The 23,053-nt window shown below is 46.2% G+C and overlaps 1 protein-coding gene across 3 annotated transcripts; it reads right to left on the bottom strand.

Moving 5' to 3' along the window:
* Positions 1-157: 157 nt before the first annotated feature.
* On the bottom strand, positions 158-21,063 carry Irf6 (interferon regulatory factor 6). Of its 3 annotated transcripts, none has more exons than XM_051186677.1 (8): positions 20,990-21,063; positions 16,822-16,998; positions 11,023-11,227; positions 10,127-10,255; positions 6,357-6,515; positions 4,416-4,808; positions 3,646-3,764; positions 158-3,014 (listed from the first exon to the last, which is right to left on the bottom strand). In XM_051186677.1, the coding sequence occupies exons 2-8, from the start codon at positions 16,993-16,995 to the stop codon at positions 2,790-2,792; spliced, it is 1,404 nt and encodes a 467-aa protein (XP_051042634.1). In that variant the 5' UTR covers positions 16,996-16,998; positions 20,990-21,063; the 3' UTR covers positions 158-2,789. The 3 variants fall into 3 exon arrangements, with proteins under 3 accessions (XP_051042634.1, XP_051042635.1, XP_051042633.1); XM_051186678.1 differs by lacking the exon at positions 20,990-21,063 and adding an exon at positions 20,962-20,984; XM_051186676.1 differs by lacking the exon at positions 20,990-21,063 and adding an exon at positions 17,158-17,250.
* Between the last annotated feature and the right edge of the window lie 1,990 nt (positions 21,064-23,053).

Raw genomic sequence — 23,053 nt, 5'->3', positions numbered from 1 at the left:
TCTCCCTTGCTGGCACCTTCAGATAGAAAAGGGCCAACAGTGAGACTGAGACGGCACGTAAGGGAGACCAGTTGTAAGGCCTACCAATCTAACAGAGGTTCTTAGCTCAGAGGGAACCAGATACTAAAAATTGATACAACCAGAACTCTAGCATTGCACTTTTTCTTTCCCAAATTTATTGTATATCCCCATGGTAGTTAGCAATGAATCTCCAAATTGGAAGACTTAGTTCATTTATTACAGCACAAATATCTGAGAACACACTGTATCAAATGCTGCTGAAGACCTGGCAGTAAATCCAAGACAAACAGCCATGTAGGACATAGATGGTGAAGAATTTACACGGAACACAGTTATTCTGAAAGTTTAAGATGCTAAGGGAACATACAACCAGGGACTTAATTATGGGGAAGAAACCAAATTTGATATTTGCCTTCCCAGTTTACCTAGAATGCACACTGAGGAAGAGGAGGAGCTAAGGAAAATCCTCCTCCCTTCTGAGTCTTGAGAGGATGACAAGGGAGAAGGCAGTTAGGGAGTGAATGGAAGAGGCAGGAAACTGAGCCCTAAGAAAGGTTACCCGGTATCTTTCAAACCAGAGAAAGCTTACTGGAGATGATCATAGAAGATCCCTGCATGTAATTTACTCTCTGAGCATGCTGCAAAAGATGCAAGACAAGGAAGAAACTAGACTGTCTAGTTAGGACCACACAAAATATTTCCTCCTCCTATCACACTCAACTTTTCATTCTAGCCACACTTCAGAGCTTATTTTTCAACATTCTTCACCAGTTTCTTTATCTGGCCTTCCCTAATAACCTGTTATATTTCATAGAGGGGAAAGATAATGGTCCCTATTCCACAGCTGCCCTTCCACTTTTCCTATAATGAGTTATTTTTAGCTTGGAGCTCCCAGATTCCATGGTGCAACCACACATCAAGACTCCCTCACTTCAACTCACCAAATGATGTTACTTCACATTCCTCAAAAAAAAAAAAAATAGTAATAATAAACTCCCTATGCCTTGCATGATTCCTGATCTATAAATATCCAACTCTTAAACTTACACCTAAATATCTCTTTAAAAGAATTTTAGTTAGCATACAAAGAGTTTTACTCTGACATTTTCATTCTTTGTGTATGTGTGTACAGTTATATAATTATGCTTTGTTTTTATTCACACACACATCTACATTTTTATTTTTTTTTATTTTTATTTATTTATTTATTTTATTTTATTTTTTTTTTTTTGAGACAGGGTTTCTCTGTGTAACAGCCGTAGCTGTCCTGGTACTAGCTCTTGTAGACCAGGGTGGTCTCAAACTCAGAGAGATGCTCCTGCCTCTACCTACCAAGTGCTGGGATTAAAGGCATGTGCCACCACCACCAGGCGCTGCACTCACCTTTCTTAACTTACCCAGAGTTTTCTTAGTCCTGCTTTTAACAATCTCTTTAAAGAGTTTTAAACCAAAGCTCAAGCATCCTAAGTAAACCTCACTGTCACCCAATATCATTTTGAGCTTTTAGACTTTAAATCCACCCCAACTTTCAGTAGTTTGAAAAATAGGAAGTGCTATTCTTCATTTAAGGTGAGCAGACTATACACATGGGCTTGGGCCCTGTTACATGAAACAAAAAAACATTAGCATTCAAGAGGGATAGAACCTATAACCAGAGGTATACATCTGGTTTTTCATCTGAGACTTGGAATTCAAACAAGAAGGTGCTGGGGCGACACTCTGTGAGACACAGTTGTGGTGCTCTACACTACTCCTTCGCTCACAGAAAGAGACAGAAGCAGGTTTGAGCCTTGCCCAGAAGAGCACTGCCCAAACCTCTGACATATGTCACACCTCATTCTTCCCACTTGGAAAACCCATATGTCAGGAAGACTATTTTAAGTCTCTAAACAAGAACCGTCCATTTGGTCATCAGAGTGTATCTTAGATGCCCAACTCCCTCCAGCTCATGTTCAGAAGGAAATGAGAAAAAAGAAAAGCTTCTACCTTGAGTACACACACCCACCCCACATAGAATGTGGCATCAGTGGTGACAAGATAAACACCTGACAGCCACTCTTTCATGGAATCCCTAGGCTTTCCGTGTCACCAGCTTCCTGTCTGACGCCCACTTTATGAGCTTTAACTCCACAGGTTGGGTGACTTTCAGACCTTGGCACCCATTTCTATTTAGATACCAAACCGGTTCCTAAGCAACCAGTCAGCTCCTCTCCCTCTTACTTCCCCCAGCAGGGAACTAGCCTACTGTACTAGCAGAACAAGTCAAACAGAGCTCAATTCAGGGCAGATCAGTGCCTAAGGAACTTTGATAAAAACAAGAGGCGGGGAAATGTGGTCTCAGAACAATGCAGAAGGGTCCTGTTCTGGGCAGTTTTGTCTTACACAAGTAGAGGAAAGTACTCAAGTCAGAGTTTCAAGGCTGAATGCAATTGGACATCATCCCAAACCTTATTTATTTACAAGTGATACATCTGAAGCCCTTAAGTTAAATGACCTGCCTCACAGAAGCACAGCTGCAACTAGAACTCTAGTGTCTAAACTCCCAAATCAAATCTCCTACACACACTGTGGAAGATCTAAAAGGAACCCCTCAGAGGGATGGCATCTTGATAAATTAAAGAGCAATTTTCAAAACTAGAATATTTGGAAAGTCTCTAAGGATGTTAGAGAAAGGAGACTTAAAAAGTTGGTTAAATGTGAATTAAAAAAAATCCATATGTACAATATAAAAAAAGAGAGGAGAGAAGAGAGACACACAGCAGTCAGGATCACTGGGCAGGCAGGGCAGAGGGCAGCTGCATGCTGGGGGCAGGTTGCATGGGCTGCCAGCTCTCCTGGGTTTGAAGGATTCGGTACAGCTGCTTGAGCTGGGCGACGATGTTGTCTTTGATGTCTGGAGTGGAGATCTGCAGCCGAACGCTGCCACTGTCAAAGGACCGGGTAAAATCACCAGAAAACATCTCGTAGATCATCCGAGCCACCACTGGAATGACCTGTTCAGGAAAGGGCACACGAGTTTCTGCTGAAGAACAGGGAGCCCCGGACATTGATGAAGAACCACCGAGGTCCTGAGAAAAGCCTCTCCCCACCCAAATATCTAGGTGCTAGTAAAGAGCTATAGTTTCACTAGTCAAGGTTCACCCTAGAAGTTGGTTAATCCAAGGTAAGGAATCTGAATGTTGCATCATTCCACATGCCCAGCTAGACAACTTCTTACTTAGCAAAACTGTGAATCAAGTGACATCCATTGCCTATCTTGGTGCCTAACTCCATGCACAGTTCAAGTAGACTTGCTTACCATCCCCAGAACATGACAAAACATCTTACAAAGATGGCCAAAACTTTTTATATAAGGTGATGGAAAATGTTACATCGCATAAGGTGTTAGCAATACCCTAACATCAGGAGGAGAGTGAAAGGTAAAGTGTTCACTAAATTGTTCACCCATGATAAGCATGTGGTATTGTGTCCTGCACAGTCCTACAATGCAAAGCTTAAGTCAGCTGTCTCTCTGAGGGCATTAAAATACACATTTGCCCCAGATATTCAGCCAGGACCCATCCCAGATGAGGAGCTAAAGCACCAGCACAAAGAAGAGTTGCTGACATGGTCTTATCTCCTCACCTGAACCAAGATGAGCTTCCTCTCCAGGGGCTTCCCATCTGGCCATTCTTCCCCGAAGCATAAATAGATCTCAAATGGTGGCTGCTTCTCTATCTGTCCTTTCTGGTGGGCAATGAGCTCTACAGAAGATGGGAAAACACTTCAGGTTCTCTATCTGTGTCAATAAACATCATCTTTCGTGCAGCCCAGTACCATAGGCACAAGCTACATGTGGCTGCTAATTTTAAATAAATAACTCCTTGGCCATATAAGTTGCATTTACATGCTCACCAGACATATGTGACCAATGGGTACCAAATTGGATAGGACAAAAATATAACTTCTCTATCTTTTCAGAGGGTTCTACTGGACAATGAGGATATAGGCTTGGAATTCAAATTTATATCTCAATACTTTTTCTAAATTTTGCCTCCTTAAATTAGTCACTCAGAGATTTCCCAAAAGAAGAGTATGAGTTTTGCTAACTATGATGAATAAAGTAAACTTTCAAGAGTGAAAGATAACCTCACATTTGGGGAGGGGAGTCCTGGCAGGACTGTTTCCTCTGTCCCCAAAGGAGCCATCACCAACCTCAAAACTCCTTCCATGCAGACAGCCTTGGAATGCACCACTTTCTGTGACTGCCTGAGTCCCTCTCCGAGTTTAGAACCAGAGCACTTTTGTCCCTTGACTTTTTGCTATGCCAGGAAAACATAGGAGAGGAGGGAGGAAGAAGGAGAAAAATCTCCAGGGGGCATCTCCCAGTATCAATCTTCTAAAAACAGACTCACCACTCAGGAATGTTTCTAGACAAAACAACTTGATCTTCTTCTGCCTCTCAATCAGGTTAGGAGCAGCAAGTGAGGGGGCACATGGCCCAGACCAGTACACTTTGCACTGGCACAGCCTGATGGCATAAATGGCATGTCCGCTGACCTCCAGGATCAGTCCCCTGTCCATGACATCCAACAGCTTACTGGTGAACAGCTTCTGCTTCTCATTAGTGATATGCTCTGGACCTGGGAACTTGACCTGCTCCAGGCTGACGGGACCAAAGAGCTCCTCCTGGTCAGGCATGGGGCCCAGGTCCCCATAGAAGAGCCGGCAGCCCTGAGGGTTGCTCACCGTCATGGTTTGCCCATACTCCTTCCCACGGTACTGAAACTTGATGTCCAAGTCAGTCACTACAAGGTGAGAGATGACAGTGAGTCCTGTTGTTCTGCTTTGTCTGTCCATACCTAACTCATCTGAGTCCACCAAGATTAAGCCATCTTTCAACCTTTCAGGAAGGCCATTGTCACAGTTATCCTTCCTGCAATAAAGGAAGATGTCAAAATACCCCAAATTGGTCACACAAAAGGATGCCTTGCAGCAGGCTTAAGGCCTCCTGCTGTACTCTCTGCTCAGTCACCACACCCTCAGGGCTAGAGTCTAACTCCATACACTGATGATCCTGGTATCCCATGTCACACCAAATTAAAGATACACTGGCAACATTTGAGGGGTAATGGGTAGCTACTGGCCACATGTGTCTACTAAGAACACATGTAATTAATGTGAACAAAGTATCTATTTGACATCAATTTATTTAAATTAATAATCCCACACAGCTAGTGGCTACTGTATTATGCAGCATGGAAAAAATGGTGTTTATTGAACAGATAGAAAATGACAATACCATCATATCTCCAGAGAATGGGCAACAGAAGGAGATAAAAACTAAAGTGTCTGGTTTGCATTTCACTTTTTTTCTGAGACAGGGTCTCATGTAACCCAAACTAGACTTGAACTCAATATTTAGCAAATAATGGCCTTGAACTCCTGATCTTTCTGCCTATAGTTCCTGAGTGCTGGGATTACAGGTGTATGCCACCTTATCCGATTTTATTTAGTGCTAGGAATCAAAACTAGGGCTTCATGCACCATAGGCAAGCACTCTACCAACTGGAGAAACAAGAAGAAATACCAAGTCATCCTTCTGAAAATCATGCATACACCCTGAACCTGTTCTACATGTACTATAAAAAAGGCTCACTGAGAAGTACATTTTCACTCAGCAAGTCTCACCTGACCCCAACAGGCCTCATCAAAGCTACTCAGCCTCTTAAAGAAGATTTTAGGTTCATGCCCCATCATGTAGAGTGCAAAGACGGCAGGGCAGTGAAATTGACTCATCAAAACGTGTACCTAATTCAGAGAGTCCCTAAAGTTCCTCAAAATCAAGAGCCTTGGTGACCAAGTTCATGGCCTAGTTACTTTCCCTGTCTCACAGCACCTTGTCACTAAAGCCCCAAGTCAAAACAACAGGAATTGGCCCGAAGGTCTTACCAATCAGAACAGCTACATGGGCAAGAAGGGACGGGCAAGCATTCCTTCACTTCCCTGATAAGTCATCTGACAGCTCACAAGCACACACAAGAGAGCACATGGGCTGGACAGGTAGCTATTCTAGACATAGCAAAAATGAAGGCAGAAGAGCTCTGGGGTGTGACTCAGCAACATGGTGCTTGCCTGGCATGCAAGAAACTCTAGACTGGAGGTAGGGGGAGGTGTGGAAAGGAGAACTGTGGTTGGAATGTAAAACTGAAATAAAAACATTTTTAAAATGGGGGGAAAAGAAGTCCTAGTTTGGTTCCTTGCACTTTAGGAAAAGAACAGAGGAGGAAGTGAGAGACAAGAACGATGATGTAATAAGAGATGAATCCCCAGCAATAAGAGGCAGACTCCCTTACTGGGGAGAGAGCTGATCCACAGCTCTGGAGAGCTGTAGAACGGCTGGATGGGTGCCTGGGGTACTTCCATTTCCAGAGGTTCTGTTTTGGTCCACGCTGACTCAGGGCTGCAGTTGCCCACACTGCAGTTGCCTACGCTGGCTGGGGCCATGGGGGAACCTAGAACAGAAGAAAATGAATGAGCACACAGGGGCACAATGTCACCTGTTCTGAGGAGCAGAGTACAGGTAAGGTCGGTAGACAGGAGTCACTGAACCATAACCTGGTATGATCTCCCAGCCTACCACAGATCCATGACTCATGACTCAGTGGCTATCACAGCTCCCGCCTCCTAGTCATTTTATTTCCCCATAAACTCATGGCTCTTTATTTGCTAAAGATCAGATGGAGACAAGGGAGTTAGTCTGGAGATTGAATCAGAAAGGCATGACTGAAAGGTGTTCTGCTGCTTAATCCGGTACACAGTGGCTCGATATCTTCATAAGGGGAGCACTGCACACACAGTGTGTTCACAGTGACTCATCAATGTCTTCACAGGGGGAGCACTGCACACACAGTGTGTTCACAGTGACCCAATGGCTTCATAAAGGGAGCACTGCAGACACAGTGTGTTCATGGTGACTTGATATCTTCATAAGAGGAACACTGAACACACTGTGTTCACAGTGATTCAATGTCTTCATACAGGGAGCGCTACACAGTGTGTACAGGTGACTAATGTCTTTTAAGGGAAGTGCCATTGACTCAGCCAATTGGCTTCAAGTTAATGTCAATGTACAGTCTTTGTACAACACAATGTTCTAGTAAAATAAATGTATTTTACAATCACAAACTGCCTTAAAAAGAGGGCTGGCTAGATAGTTCAGTCGCTTAAAAGCACTTGCTTAAAAGCCTGACAACCTGAGTTCAGTCCCCAGACCTAAATGACTCCTTCTAGTAGTCCTCTGACCTCCCATGCATGTGTGTGTGTGTGTTTGTGTGTGTGTGTGTGTGTGTGTGTGTGTTCCCACAAGCAGTAAATAAAAAATGTTAGAAAACATTAAAATGTCTGAAGGGGGGCTAGATAGATGGCTAAGTGGTTAAGAGCACTGGCTACTCTTACAGAGGGCATGGTTTCAATTCCCAGCATCTACATGGCAGTTCACAACTGTCTATAACTCCAGTTCCAGGGAAACCAACATCCTCTTCTGGCCCCCACAAGCACTAGGCCCATGCATGGTACACAGGCATGCCATCAAAACACCAACAAACATAAAATTTAAAAATAAAGTTTTGAAAAAAAGGTCTGAAAAGTATCAATACTTAAGAACCTAGCTAGATTTGTCTATATGGTGGATAAGCTAAAAGGCTCAGAGACAAGATACAAGGAAGGCCATTCAATTGATTATCCCCTTATACCATTATAAGTTGTAAAGCACATGTGTTACTCATTCAACCAAATCCAACCACGGCTCTTCAAGAAAGAGAATAAAAACCCTAGTCTTTCACAGGTTCAGTGGTGCCCATCTGTAGTCCCCATATCCAGGAGGCTGCCGCAGAAGGAGCTCTTGTTCCAAGCCACTCTGAACCACCTCTTAAAACCCAAAAGGAAAAGGAAAGGAAGCCCCACCTCTACTTCCTGCTGCCTACAGTGCTGGCTTGCCCAAAGCTCACAGGCTCCCCATAGGCCCCACCCCACCTCTTAGGCCTGCCTCTGCCCCAGCAGCTCTGGAATCAGGGGCTGAAGCTCTCTGACCCTCTGTGTTAAATATGAAAGCATCTTACATTTCTGTTTCTAATGTACATTCTACAATTTTCTCAGAAGGACTCTAGGTGGCCTGAAGCATGACGAAACACAGAATTAGCCTCAAATAAGAAGTCAGGACACTAAAAATAGATTACAGCCTTTCGAGAGATGGCAAAAGAATGAGTGAGCCAAGAATCTGGGAAAGGGCCCCACATTTCCAACTCTTTTTAACTGGTTTGTTTGTTTTCATTTTTGCTTCTCTTTGTAAAGATAGGCTCTCAGTAGACCATGCCTCCTGTCTCTGCCATCCAAGTACAGGAGTTACAGGCTTTTGCTACCACACTCACTTCAGACAGATGTTCAACTCCTAAAACTTCACTAAGTGAGAACCCAGCATGTGGTAATACTGCCTAGAAGGTCTCCATGGTTTTGGCCTTCTTTTTACAGATTTATTTGCAATATTTTTAATTGTGTGTATGTGTGTGGGCACATCAGTACAGGTGTCCAACAAGGTCAGACACACCAAATTCCCTTGAACCACATGATTGTGAGCCACCGGAAATGGGTTCTGTCAGTCACAGTGACTGGGAGCCACTGGAAATGGGTTCTGACAGCACATGTTCTTAACTCCAGAGCCATCTCTCAAGCTCTCATGAGAGTTTTCTTTATCCATCACTTGTTTGCAAAGGTCCAAAAGGCAACTAGGAGTGGTGACACACCTTTAATCCCAGCACTGGGAGGCAGAGACAGGTGGATCTCTTGAGTTCCAGACCAGCCTTGTCTTATGAAAAATTTAGGCCAGCAAGGGAACTAATAGTACCCTGCCTAGAACAAAACAAAGCAAAACCAATAACAAACAAACAAACACAAAAAGAAGGAAGGGAAGCCGGGTGAGCAAGGAAGGGCTGTGACTAATTCTGCCATTCCTGGATCTAAATTCATAGCTAGAATAAGTGACCCCAAGCCCTAAGGCAGCATCTTGGTTTACTGAATTTTCTAGGTGGCAAAAGTTATCTCATCTGACCCACTGCCAGTGTAAGATGGGCTGGTAGCCAGTCATTCAACTAGCCTCTCCGTGGGCAGACACAGTAAGGAGGCCTCAGGAAGGCAACCCAGGGTACGACAGGGATCCTCAAATGAGCATCTGCAGACTCAGACCCTGCTGTCACACAGCAGTCCCAACCTCTCCACTTCTGTCTTCTGGAGAGCCAAATTCAGAAGTTCTTTGGAGAGGATGTGCTACAGAGGTGACAGGAGTCTGTTTGGCAGGATTCAGGAAGGCCGGCTTCATCTTTTTTTTTTTTTTTTTTTTTAAACTGGCCTAAGCCTGGGCATATTCTCCCTAACATACTGGGCTTTCTTACTCTTTCCCTATAGTTCCTCACACTCCAGCATGTGGCTGCTTGTCCACCATGTGGCTGACCACCATGTTTGCTAAAAACTGCCAGCTCAACTCAAACAGCATGGCTTTCTCTCATCCTCTTCTCCATCTTCCTTCTGTCAAGATGTGCAGCTTGCCAGGGAGTTTTCTTTTAAAAGCTAATAAAACTGTCAAAGAGCTTTCAAAAGCAAAAAGCCCACGAAATAACACTCTTACAGATAAACCCACCAAAGCCAAGAGCCATCAGCTACAGTCAAGTTTTCCACGACATGGCTTCAGCAAAGTGGATTCTGTTAAGGACATGACTCAGAATTCATGCAAGGAAAACTACTGAGAGTTTAACTACAATCCATAAATGGGATATATCACTTACCCCTAAGTAAATTTCCCAAATTTATCACTGACCGGGAATGAATTACGCCTTTTTTATTGCTTTGAATTGCATGTCCTCTAGAACCCACTGTCCTGCACCGGAGTGGCTGAGGAATCAGAGGTCTCTCACCTGTGACTCTTGCTTAATAAACCCCAGCAGCCTGGCCAGGGGGTTTTGGAAGAGGTCACCATTACCCCCACCCAGCAATGGTGGCTGATGGGTCAATAATCCCGAGACCAAAGCCAGTTAAATCCTCCTCACCTCTATGCACCACCAGCCATCCCACTCACCATTGATGTTCAGGAAGGGGAAGGTGTCCTGGATGGGGACGTGGTGCTGCGACTGATCAAGCTCATCCTCCTCATCATCTTCATCTACATCGTTATCTTTCTCATCCCAAGGAGCAGACCCTGTGGACCCTACCCATGACATAAGAGCCCAGTTGGTTTCAATGCCATCTCAACAGCTGACCCAGCACCCAGGCTATAGACACCTCAGGCTCAGCATGCACCCACAAGCCCTAACTAATTTTAATTCCTTCTACAGAGTCTGAACTCAAGTTTCTTATCTTGCCAGGAGGTGTCCTGAGTTGAATTCCCAGCAGCTGCATGATAGCTTACAACCATCTATAATGTGATCTGACGCCTTCTCCTGGCATGCAGACATACATGCAGATAGAGCACTGTATACATGATTAAAAAAAAAAAAATCTTAAAAAAAAAAAAAAAAGAAATCCCTCTACTTTACTATAGCTACACAGTTGCTTTCTACACATTGGCATCTCTTTTAAGGGTTCCATAACGCTCACTTTCCATCCCTGTGAGCCACATATGAGGGAAAAACAAACCCTCCATCATGCTAGGGCCTCACTGGACGGCATTATGCATTGAGGACTGGGTGGTATGCTCTCAGCAAAGGTCCTCTACAAACTAAACTATCATTCACCCAATGTCTATAGAGATCACAATTGCTTTTACAGATCCTTTGAAAGAGGCAGAATGATGAGAGTTCACATCTAGAAATGGAAGAAACAGAGGCTCAAATGCCCAATAACAAAATCCAAGTCCAATAGTAGCAGACTGATAAGAGCCAGGTTTGGGACACAAGCCCCCTAGTTCTTACCCCTTTACCCTCAGATCCCCAGAGAGGCTGTCCTACCCAGGTCTATCCAAGCCTCGGGCCTCACCTGGGTTAATGACAGAGCCCTGGGGCTGGGGGATGTCACACACTTGGTAGATCTTCACAGGATTCATAGGTACTTCCTTGGTTCCATCATACATCAGGTTGAATTCCCTGCTTTTGTTGAGAGCACATCGGAGCTGAGCTTTCCATTTAGCAGGGTCAGGGTCGTCCACCCCTTCCTGGTACTTTCCAGTCTCCACAGCCCAAGCCTGAGGGACAGGACAGCGTTACGTGCTGACCACCATGGAGAACCACTGTCCAGCATGTATGCACCCCTTTTACATGTGCCCACATGTATGCACACACTTGCACATTCATCTGTGAATGCTCTACAATCCTAACACCAAGTCAGAGACTTCAGTGGACAATGCTGCCCTCAGGACCAACCAAGGCAAGTCAAAGGGAAATCAAGCTGTATGCAAACACAGCTTTGAAAGGAGCCTTAGTTCATTTAGCACTAGCACCTGTCTAAACAACAAAGCTGAAACTGAAGTCTGGGGCAATACTCCTGAGCAGGGCTTCAGGCAGGCTTTTTCTCCTCTTCTATCCCCATTTTTCCTTCGTTTTCTCCTCCCTCCACCTGTTTTGTTGTTGTCCTTTAGTTTTGTTTTGTTTTTGTTTTTTGTTGTGGTTTTTTTTGAGGGTTTGTTTAATATTTAATTTTTTTCTTTTTCATATTGATCCCAGTTCCTTCTCCTTCCCTCCCATGCCTCCCACAGACACCCTCCATCCCATCCCCCACCCACTCCCCAGGAAGGGTGAGGCCTTCCATGAGGGGTCATCAAAATCTGTCAAGTCATTTGGGGTAGGGCCTAGGCCCTCCCCTGTGTCTCTAGGTTAAGGGAGTATCCCTCCATGGGGAATGGGCTCCTGAAGCCCATTTGTGCACCAGGGATACATCCTGGTTCCCCTGTCAGAGGCCCCATAGACTGCCCAGGCCTCCTAACTGAGACCCATGTTCAGAGGGTCTGGGTCAGTCCTATGCTGGTTCCCCAGCTGTCAGTCTGGGGTCCATGAGCTCCTCCTTGTTCAGGTCAGCTGTTTCTGTGGGTTTCTCCAGATCCCTTTGCTCATCACTCCTCCCTCTTAAGATTTAATTTTTAATTATGTCTATTTGGTACATGGATATATTCATGTACGTGCAGATGCCCGCCAATGCCAGAAGAAATTGCAGGGTTCACTGGAGCTGGAGTTACAGACCGCTGTGAACTGTCCATCATGGGTGCTGGGACTTGACTAGGGTACTCTGCAGAGCGGCATGCTCTCCTCACCACTGAGCCATCTCCCCAGCTTTCCCCCACTCTCTTGTTTTTTGTTTGTTTGTTTGTTTGTTTGTTTGTTTAAGACAAGATCTCACTGTGTAACCCCATGCTGGACTCAGCTCCATGTCCCCCTTCCTGAGCCTCTATGGTGATAAATGTGAAGTGTGACCTGCCTTTTAAAACAAGAATCTCTTACACAACAGTAAGTATGGCAAAAGGTAATGATGGCAGATGACATGAAGACTTTCAGAAGCCAGGTATGGTGCTATCTGTCTGTTGTCTGTCTGTAATTCTAGCACTTGGGAGGCCAAACACAGGAGAACAGTGAGTGAGTTCAAAACCAGGCTGACCTACTTATGAGAACTTGTTTCAGTAAAACAAAAGTTTGATGGGGGATGTCCTTCTGTGTATATGTTTCTCTTATTGGTTGATGAATAAAACACTGTTTGGCCAATAGAGACAGGAAGATAGGTGCGACTAGGAGAGGAGAATTCTGGGAAAGGTGGGCAGAGAGAGACCATGGAGAGATGCCATGTAGCTGCCAAAAGGAGTAACAGGTCCAGGCATTCTCCAGTAAGCCAAGACCACATGGAAATATATAGATTTATAGAAACGGGTTAGTAATTAAGACAGAGCTAGCCAATAAGAAGCCCTAGCCATTGGCCAACAGTTTAATAATTAATATAGTGTTGGTGTGCTATTTTGGGGCTGAAGAGTGGCAGAACCTGGTGGGACAAGAAAAACTCCAGCAACAAAAATCCCTCAGGAAGCATGTACCGGAGTTCAGCGTGTCCCCCACCCCTACCTGCAGGCTTCAAGCTTTAACAAATTCACACAAATCTCCTCCCCCTTCATGGGAAACCTCATGCAGTGGACTAAAAACTACTTGGAAGCTTCCTCTCTGTCTTCTGGATGTAAGGACTCACATTACCACTGAAGACAAGAAGAAGGGGGTCATCTGCCCAGTGAGAAGAGGGAAAACCAAAGCCACTGAGAAACAGACCCAGCCCATTAGGAACATCCCATTCTCCCTCAGGCCGTATGCCCTCTGATACTAAGCTTTCTTCATGTTCTCAGTGTAGAAGAGACCTCATTAGAGGTCTGTCCCTCTAACATGAAGAGCACACTAACCTTTTGTAAATTTTTATTTTCATTACATTTTATTTATTTCATGTACATAAGTGGAAATTGGTTCTCTCCCTTCTATACCATTTGGGTCTTAAGGATCGAACTCGGGTCATGAAGCATAGTGTCACATGCCTCTTCCCTCTGAGCCATCTCGCCAACCTTCCTGAACCTTTTCAAATAGACAGGGAAGATGACTTGTCCAAACTCTTGCCACAGAGGACTATTTTTTTTTTCTTTTTGATTTTCTGAGACAGGCTCTCACTATGTAGCTCAGGCTAGCCTCAAAAACTCACAGCAATCCTCCTGCCTTAGCCTCCAGGGTGCTGGGATTATAGACTTGTACCGCCACACTAGGTACAGACTTTTTCCTTGAGCTGAAACTGAACATTTGCACCCTCTTTTGAGATCTCTGACCTCCCTCAATCCTGCCCTGCAGAGCAGCAGAGTCCAGGGTTAATCTAGGTCCTCTTCCTCTTCCTCTAACTCAGGCTCGCTTCCTCTACCCAACTTCTCTGATTTGGCTTCCTCTGTGCCCTTTGCAGTACAGGGTGAATACCAACAAAGCCAAGCTGCCCTGTGTGGTGTAGAAGGCATCAGGGAGGCCAAAGCTGACTCCATCTAATTCCCATAGGCATTTCAGTTCCAGTATCCATAGTATCTGAGATGCACACATGCCCTTACCTGGAGTGCCTGCCTACTGCCTCCCCTGTCTTCCATTGGTTTGTCTTTACCCTCTATTCACACTGACTCCAGCTCCACACTATTCACACTGACTCTGATTTCACCCTGTTCACACTGGCTCTGACTCCTCCACCCTATTCACACTGGCTTTGACTCTGCCCAGCTGACTCCAGCTGCAGATTCTGGAAGAATTCTGTCCATTTCTGTGATCCACCTAAACCCTGCTCCTTTCACAGCAGCTCTAGGCTAACTGTGTCCCTGCCTGGCCCCAGTTTCCAGTTCACACTCATCCGTCTCCTCATCTAGCTCAAGATAAAGCAGAGGGCTATACCCTTTATAAGCACAACTTCAGCATCAGGAATGGAGGGCCACAAAGCACCATGAGGACATAAGCCCCTGGTCATGTGAAGACCCTCTTTGCCTTCCTAAAACAGTTATCATCTTTACATTTTCCTCTACAAATATTAAAATATTCTAAACAAATATTATTTTCTCTACAGATATTATAATATTATATCATCTCTACAAATATCTCCCCACACTTGATTTTTCATGATAATTCTAAGAAGCAGACAGACTGGCTCCACCCCAGCTTACCAAAGGGAAAACTGGAGCCCAGAGAGGTTGCATGCTTTGCTCAAGACCTCCCACAGGGTTGGTAGTTATATAGATGGACAGCCCAGTCTCCACTCAGAATCAGAAGGGGGGAAAGGGAACAAAGACAGAGGCACAGGTTCAAATCCTAGAGCTATCATTGATTGACTGGACTACGGGACATTACTCAGCCCCACTGACAGCTTCTATAGCTACAACATGGAGTGGGAGGAAGACTTTCCTTGCATGGTCATCAAAGACTTAAGCAACACTGGGAACACAGGACCTGTTTTGTGCTGATGCTTCATTTTTTGTATCTCACCAAGAGTTCATCAAAGTATGTAATCTGTGGCAGTATCCTCTCTCTTCTGACTACTCAGATGCTCTGTGAGCATTCTACAGACAGACTCACCAATGCAAAGCTTCCTCATACTCTCACAAGTGGGGCTTGTAGGATAAGCCTCTTCTTTTGACCAACCAGACACTTCAAGAGCAAACTAGATTCAGAGCAAGGCTGCAAGGGATGCCCTGGACTCAAAGCAAGGCTGCAAGGGATGCCCTGAACTCAAAGCAAGGTTGCAAGGGATGCCCTGGTCTCAGAGCAAGGCTGCAAGAGATGCCCTGGTCTCAGAGCAAGGATGCAAGGGATGCCATCAGGGTCTAGGCAAGTTCATCACTTTCTCAGTGCCAGCTCTACCAGTGATGGGCACTGGTTTATAAATATTCTCCTTAACAATTTCATAATATTCATATCTAAATTAATTATGTATCATTTACATTTACATAGTTTCAAAATACTCTCAAGCCAGTTCTCTCTTCGCCTCTCCCCTCTACACCTGACATAGGTGGGAAATAGCATGATCAAGAGCCTTTTTCCTGATGCCAGTCAGGACTGGATCACAGCTCAGCCTTCCAGTTTATACACAAGGAAGAAAGGACAAGCTCACTTCACATCTTGAGCTGCAGGAACTAAAGCTACTCCTGAGATAGAAGGGAGAAGTTGGTTTAAAGTGGAGAGACAGCTCTTGGAACTGCAACCGCAATGAAACTCTTCCATAACTCCTGCCTACCTACTTGTGTCTGAAGTCAAGCTTTGGTTTCACTTAGACTTAGTAAAGTACTACATGACTTAATCTCATCTTCAGTTAACTACAAGGAGGATCACAGAAGAATTACTTTCTACATAAGAGAATGTAACTGAGGCTTGGGAAATGTAGCTGGGTGGTGACATGTATGCTTTGCACGTACAAAGAAAGCCCTGGGCCTGATCCTTAGGAATGAAAAATAAAAGGTGAAAAAACAATGAGAAGAGGAGTATGGGGAGAGAAGGGGAGGATAAAGGGGAAGGAAGAGGAAAGGGGAAAGGAGAAAGGAAGAATAAAAGGCTGGAGAGATGGTGCTGTAGTTATGTGCTGCTCTTGCAGAGGACCTGAGTTTGGTTCCCAGTACCTACACCAGGCATCTCACAGCCATTTGTAACTCTAGCTCCCAGGATCCAATGCTTCTAATCACCAAGGGCACCTGCACATACCCACACAGAGATAGTACCCCCTTCCCATACACTCACATAACTAAAAATAAATCTTTACAAAAGAAATAAAAATTTAAATCATGAACCTTTAATTTTCAAGCAGAGGTTATTAGTGGAACAAAATATTTAAGATTAAAAGGATAGCTTCCTGAGTGAAGGCCTCTGCATATTACCTTATAGGCTATATGCAAGCCCAATGGCAACCAAATGCCCTGACCATGTCAAGTCAGCCATTCACAGGCCCAAGTACCTTTTGCTTCATGGCAAGAGCCCTGGGTGAGTGGGTGGCTGACTTTAGTTCTTTTGGAAAAGTCACATCCTACATCCCCTGGGAGTTGAGTCCCCAATACACCATACACACACACACACACACACACACACACACACCAGATCCATTGGGGTATGAACTGAGTATCTTCCAAACAATGGGAATGTAAAGGACTTCAACCTCATAGACACATCTTGAGGAGAGGAATCACAATTTGGGCATCTCATTGTATACATTCCACTGCACCAGAATGCTGCAATAGACAAAGCAAACAAACCCAGAATGGCCTCAGAGGACTGGAAGGAAAACCAACTCAGATGGCAGGAGGAAATTCTTTACCTTAAAAATGGTGTTTTCTTCCTCTTGTTGGGGGCTGTGCCGTGTGGCATGTTTCCAGGGGATCTGGAAGCGTTTGGAGTCTCTGTGTAGCCAGATGAGACCAGGGTAGAGGCCACTGTCTACCTGGGCCACCAGCCAGGGCTTTAGCCGAACTCTTCGAGGGTGGAGGGCCATGATCTAGGAGTAGGGAGGATGGGAGAATGCAGTTAGCCACTGGGAACATTCCCAGCCACTGGGAACATTCCCAGCCACTGGGAACATTCCCAGCCACTGTTCCCATGTGTAGTAGCTACAGTTTCACTAGATTACAGCAAAGAAATTAAATATGGCAATAACCTGTGCCAGAGAGAGGAAAAGAAACGAGGTAAAAAGGGTTCTTTTGATTCTTATTGCAAAGCCATTTATATACTTCATGCTCCAGCCAAATCAGACTTATCATGCGGACAGATCACATTTCTTCTATTTAAGTCCCTAAGTGGAGTAATGAAAAGGTGATGTCACCTGTGCTGCAACAGAGCTTCCTGGGAGGTGTGGGGGAGCCTCGGCAAAGGAGAGGTGACTGCTCTTTTCAACCTCGCCTCAGGAGAGGGAAGTAAAGCTTTAGAAACAGAAAGCATGTGGGCCAGAAGCTGAATGCAATATCTTTCCAAGAAGACAATGGAAAATGAGAGAGAAGGTTCCTTGAGAGAAGCAAGTAAGGGGCGGGCCCTGGTTCCAAAGTCCTCCCTTACACGTGTTAGCAGGCAGTCCCTGCACGGAAATCTGAAAAGTTGGGCCCAGCCAACCTTCCTTTCTCTTGGCTCCTAACAAAAGGAGTCCCAGCTGGTCTCCAGTGCCTGAGGTACAGCTTGGGAACATTCCCTCCCCCCACCCCACCTCCAGGTGAGCCTGGTAAAGCCCTAAGAAGCTCTGCCATAACCAAATCCGTGTCACAGCCAAGCCCTGTGCAGCTAGGCTGGTCTGACTTGGGTCTGTTTATCTCCCTGTAGAGGCTGGAAGAAAGCAACTGGTTCCAGGCGCCAGGCTGGGTAAAGTCTGCAATTGATTCTCCTAGAAACATGGACGCCCTGCAGATAACATTCTACAACAGCCAGCACTCACAGCCCAAAACAAAGGCCTATGGATCCAGTGCCAGAGGGAAAAGTCACTTGCTAGAAAACTGTCTGCTGGCGGTGCTATGTTGGGGTTTTTTGGATGCCATCAGGTGTGTTCAGAGTAGTAAGGCCATAGACGCTTCTGGTGTTTTAGTGTCCTTGTTTTGTTTTTACTTAAGACAGAAAGGGACACCTGGGAAAAGTAAGTCATTCTACAAATATTTGTTCACTAGCAGCCTTGCGCCAAGCACTGTGTTAATTACTAAACATCGCTCAGTGTTCTCAGCCCATGTCCCTTCCTTCTTGAGGAAATCTACACTGGAACTGTAAACCCCATGATGGCCTGCAAATGCTACTCTCTACACTCCAGACACCCCCAATCAGGGTCACAGTTCTAAAGTAAAGCCAGTTGAGCCACCTGAAATTGCCTTCAGAGAAACCTAGCCATGGGTAAACCGCTAATATCTCTTCTTTCCCTGGCCAGGTCCCCCACAAATACCACAAACAACCCAACTCAATTTCTGGCACTTTAAGAGCAAGGTAGGAACTGAGCCTTCTGACCCAGTTAACAAGTCCTGCAACTGAAACCTTCCCCTTGGAAGCACAGGTTTCTGGGGCAGTTGAGCAGGGCCTCCTAGAGCCTTTGCTCTTGGCCCTGGTTTGGGGTGCTTCACAGGGCATCACATGGAGCCATTAAACAAGAAAGCATGTAGACATCTTATGAAAAGGCATTACAAGACAGGAGGACTGGGAGATCAAGGCCACACTGGGTTACATAAGATGCTGCCTCAAAAAAAAATATTTAAAAGGAATCCATACCCCATTAGCAAGTGCTGCCTTCTCCCAGGTTCCATTACTGCTAGAAGATGAGACATGGACAGGAGAGTCATAACAAGGGAGGGGACAGCAGACCTATTAACCTAACTCTGGGCTCTGAGTAGTCACACTGCTGTCCTAATAAGTCCTGACCCTGGGTTTGTCACACATGTGAAATCCACCTCTTGTCTGGCCATGTACCTAAAGGGCTTATCATAGTTGATTCATGGCCATCAAGAAGAAAAAGAAAAGAAATGAAAACAACCAGCCTATGATAGCAATCTGCACCAGCAAGGCAAGAAGATGAGCCACCCGCGGACACTGGTGACTAAGATCTGCATCTGGATTCTCCATGTTCTCCCCAGACAAGACCACACATGTGTGGCCCCTCAGCCTGCCCTCCTATGCCCTACTTCCTTCTCTGCAACCCTCTATGCACTTCTAAAAGTCAGACAAGAGATTCTCATCTGAGATTCCTAAAACAGGTACGGGGGAGGGTAAAAACAGCGAAGATGTCAGAGAGGAAAATGGTTTATTAAACTAAATCTAGGGGCCATGAAGCCTACAACCATGACATACAGCAGTAACACACACAGACAGGAACTGGAGAAGATATTGAGACACAACGCGATATATGTAGTGATTGCCAGCACTTTGTATACATCTCTATATGCTTTTACATATATTATCCACATTATGTCTCAATTCCTAATTATTTTTAAACTGCAGCAATATTTTTTCTATGCAACAGGACAATGACACTGTCTTCCGCATCAACAAGGCTTTACAATGTCACCTGTGTATTTCACCCTCAGGATCCTAGAAGCAGTGCCAACCCCATTCACAGCTGAGTTAACTGAAGCACAGAAATATTAAGTGTCCCCTACCTTACCTCTGTGTAACACCAAACCCTGCCATTGTGCCCTGCACCCTAAGCCCCCTCCCCCAACCTTCTTCTACACATAAGAGATCAAATCTAAACCAGCAAGGATCTGGTAGAGGACCCACCACAATGTGATGAAGAGATTAAAGACACCCAGTCTTAAACACACCTATATCACACCTCTCTCTAAACCTTCATGCCACTGAGCCTGAGCCCTGCCATCTCCAGCTGCGACATGAAAATGAAAGCCCTGTGCCTCTGGCATGTAGGAACCATCCAAGTGACAAAGCTACTACCCACCTTCTCACTGTGAGCAGAGAGCAGGGGCACTTTCAGGCTCCCCAGGGCACTAACTGTCCTCTCCATGCCTGTTTCAGGTGCAGGTTCTTTATAGGAAACATTCCCCCACTTCTGCAGCCCCTGCTGAGCCAGTTTTAGGGACCACTGACAGACCTCAGGCTGGAAGGATGTCATGGTTCTCAAAGGCAGCTGTTGGGGTTGTCCTAGTTTCCTGTTCTCCCTGATGGGGAACTGAAATGCCAGCTCCGAGAATTTTAGGTTCTCGGGTCACATCCTCACTTTCCCTCCTCCTTGCAGGGATGGAGTTGGTAGATGGCAGGGCTTAGTTGTGACACTCAGATCTAACTAGCAACTTCACCAATCCCTGCCCCAGCACCTTCGTCCTCTCGCTTCCCTAGCTTCCATTTTAATACCCACCAAGAGAACAGGGAAGGGCTGGTGATGATTCTACCACCAAGCAGGCTCCTGTGAAATACTGCAGCCCAGGCCTCCCTTCCAGGCAAGTATGGAAGCCTTTCCCTGCGACGCCTCCAGCTCCTTCAGGCCAGGAGGGCCTCACCCGCTGAGCTGCCACGCCTGGCGCCACCCTCCCCAGCACCTAGTTTGGCTACCTGGAACTACACCGACGTCGCCCAGGCAGCTAAGACACTGGGAAAAGGGAAAACAAACCCGCCAAAGCTCTGGGTCATCCTTATCCCAGTTTTCCCTAAACTGCCACTAGGACCAAGGGCCTCAGGGCCTGGGAAGTCCCCGCTTGGGACACAGAAGCAAGCTAGTTAAAACCGGAGGGGTTGGGGTGGGGGATGCCTTCACTCCATCCAACTGCGGAGCAGGCGGGGCGGAGAACGAGCTCATTGCGCGGCAGGGCAAAAGTGTCTCCATTCGGTGTGAGATCAGGAGGGGCCCGGTGCCGCCCGGTGCGACAAGAAGAAGGGTGCCCAGTACCCAGCCCGGTGTGGGACGCGAAACAGTCCCCAGGCCAGCTCCTCCGCCCACGCCAACTCCAGTGGGCCCGGCCCCACCCGTCAGGTGTCTCTCCTCGCTCACTGTGGCCTGCCGACGCCAGCGTCCCCACCTGGCCTCAGTCTGTGTCCAGGAGCAAGTGCTCAGGAGTCACGCCGCAGCAGCGCAGAAGTTCCCCCGACGGCTAGGCGCTCCTGGGAACCGCCGGCTCCTTGGCAGCCCGCACAGGCCCGCACCTGCCCACCTAGGTGCCGTGAGCTCAGCGCCTAGCCCAGGACGCGGCAGCCCCTGAGCCGTCTAGCCACGCCCTCCAGGTATGGCCACATCCCCCGGAGATCAGGATTGGCGCATTACAAGAAATCTGATACTCTGCGTTCTTGGGCGGCGGGCCCCGCCTTGCCTGTTCGTCACCCAACGCCCCTGCCACCGACGAAGGGAGCGGTACCTGCGTGGGCCTCGTCCTGCGGGTGTCCGATGGTCCTGGGGACCCGGGAGGTTAGAAGGTCACGTGGAACTAGGAGGGCTTCGCCCCTCCCATAGGGACCCTGCAGAAGAGGGTTTTGAGACTGGTCCCCACAGCTAGCTCAGGGAACTTCTCAAGTGGACTCGGTTTTGAGAAGCTAGGTCAGAATCTGTCAATGCGGCCTCTGGGACTGCCTGCTCCACCTTATTTTCTCATCTATTCAAAGGCCACTGGAGACTTGGGCTCAACTGTCGGGGCTTCTCTTTCTTTCTTCCTTCCTTCCTTTCTTTCGTTTATTTATTTTGTTTGTTTGTTTTTGTTTTTTGTTTGTTTGTTTGTTTGTTTGGGTTTTTTCTGAATTAGATTGCTAAAGGTGCCTGGTCTCGCGGGTGAAGTGGGCATTCAACAAGCGTCCAAAGTTCATTGCATTCTCGGTTATTATTGCAGTGAGGATGGGATATCCCACCGTGCCTTGCAGAGGTGTCTTTGCTGTCACCTGGAGTTCAAGTCCTGTATGCCTGAAGAGTGTCACCCACCTGCCCCATCCATAGACCACCTGTGGAAGCAGTGTCCAGCCCTCACCCCAAATACAGGAGATGGAACGTAGGCAAGGCACTTAGGAGAAAGGTTGTGGATTGAGCTCCTTTGTTGAGTGTTTCCCTAGTATGTCAAGGCCCCAAATGAGAACCTCTGCACTATCAAAAGAATAACAGAAATGAAGGACATCCACCACTCGAGAAACTAGCCCGATACTGCACAGTGTGAAGGTTCCTTTTAACTGTAGTCTGGACCAGATGACAGGCCTCTGGGCACGTGTGTGTTGGGGAGGGGGTAGTGTAGATCAAGGTTAGCCTCTGAGAATGTCTATGAAGGATTGTCCTGATTAAACTTACTGATGTAGAAAGACCCAAATTAATTATGAACAAGACCATTCCCTGATCAGAGGTTTTTGGACTGTTTTCAGGGTTAGGATGGAGATGCTAACTAAGCCTATTTTAGGATGTGTGCATTCAATGCTCTGTGCTCCTGATTAAGGATCATTCAAGCTTTGGAACTTGAAATCCCAGTACCAACAGGGCTGTATGCATTCCTGGATGGAGCCAGAATAAATTCTTTCCTCCTTGTGTTGCTTTTCCTGGTTATTTTATCACAACAGATGAGAAGGAAAATAAGACAGCAAATTGGAGGCCAGCCTGGGATCCATGGTGAGACCCTGTCTCAAAAAATAAAGTGAGGCAATGAGGGGGAAATTGTGGTGTAGTGATGTGAGAAGTTGAATGTGGGGCCATGTAACCTTATGTTCCAGTCTCCAGGATCAGGGCGCAGCTTTATTTGTTGGCGTACAGATGTGATGGAGTTAGAATGAGGTCATTTGGTTGGCCCTAATCCAATATGACTGATGTCCTTATAAAAGGAAGAGAGCTGAACACAGACATCACAGAATGAATATGATTTAGAGATAAAGGAGAAGATGGTCATTGAAGTCACAGGCAGAGACCTGGAATCATTTTCTTCCTACAGTCTTCGGCTGAATGCCACCACAGCATCACCCTTTTAAACTCCTGAATGACAAGACAATAAGCCACCTGGCTATGGTATCTATTCTGGTGAACGTGGTGAATTAATATAAGTTGGTTGGAGAGTCATGCATTGGTGATAAACTTGGTTTTCTCCCAGTCCCAACTCAGCTTGGGATGTCACCAGTGCAAAGGC

Source organism: Phodopus roborovskii, unplaced genomic scaffold, assembly GCF_943737965.1.
Source record: "Phodopus roborovskii unplaced genomic scaffold, PHOROB, whole genome shotgun sequence".
Classification (NCBI taxonomy): Eukaryota; Metazoa; Chordata; class Mammalia; order Rodentia; family Cricetidae; genus Phodopus; species Phodopus roborovskii.
This window is presented reverse-complemented; position numbering and strand designations above follow the sequence as displayed.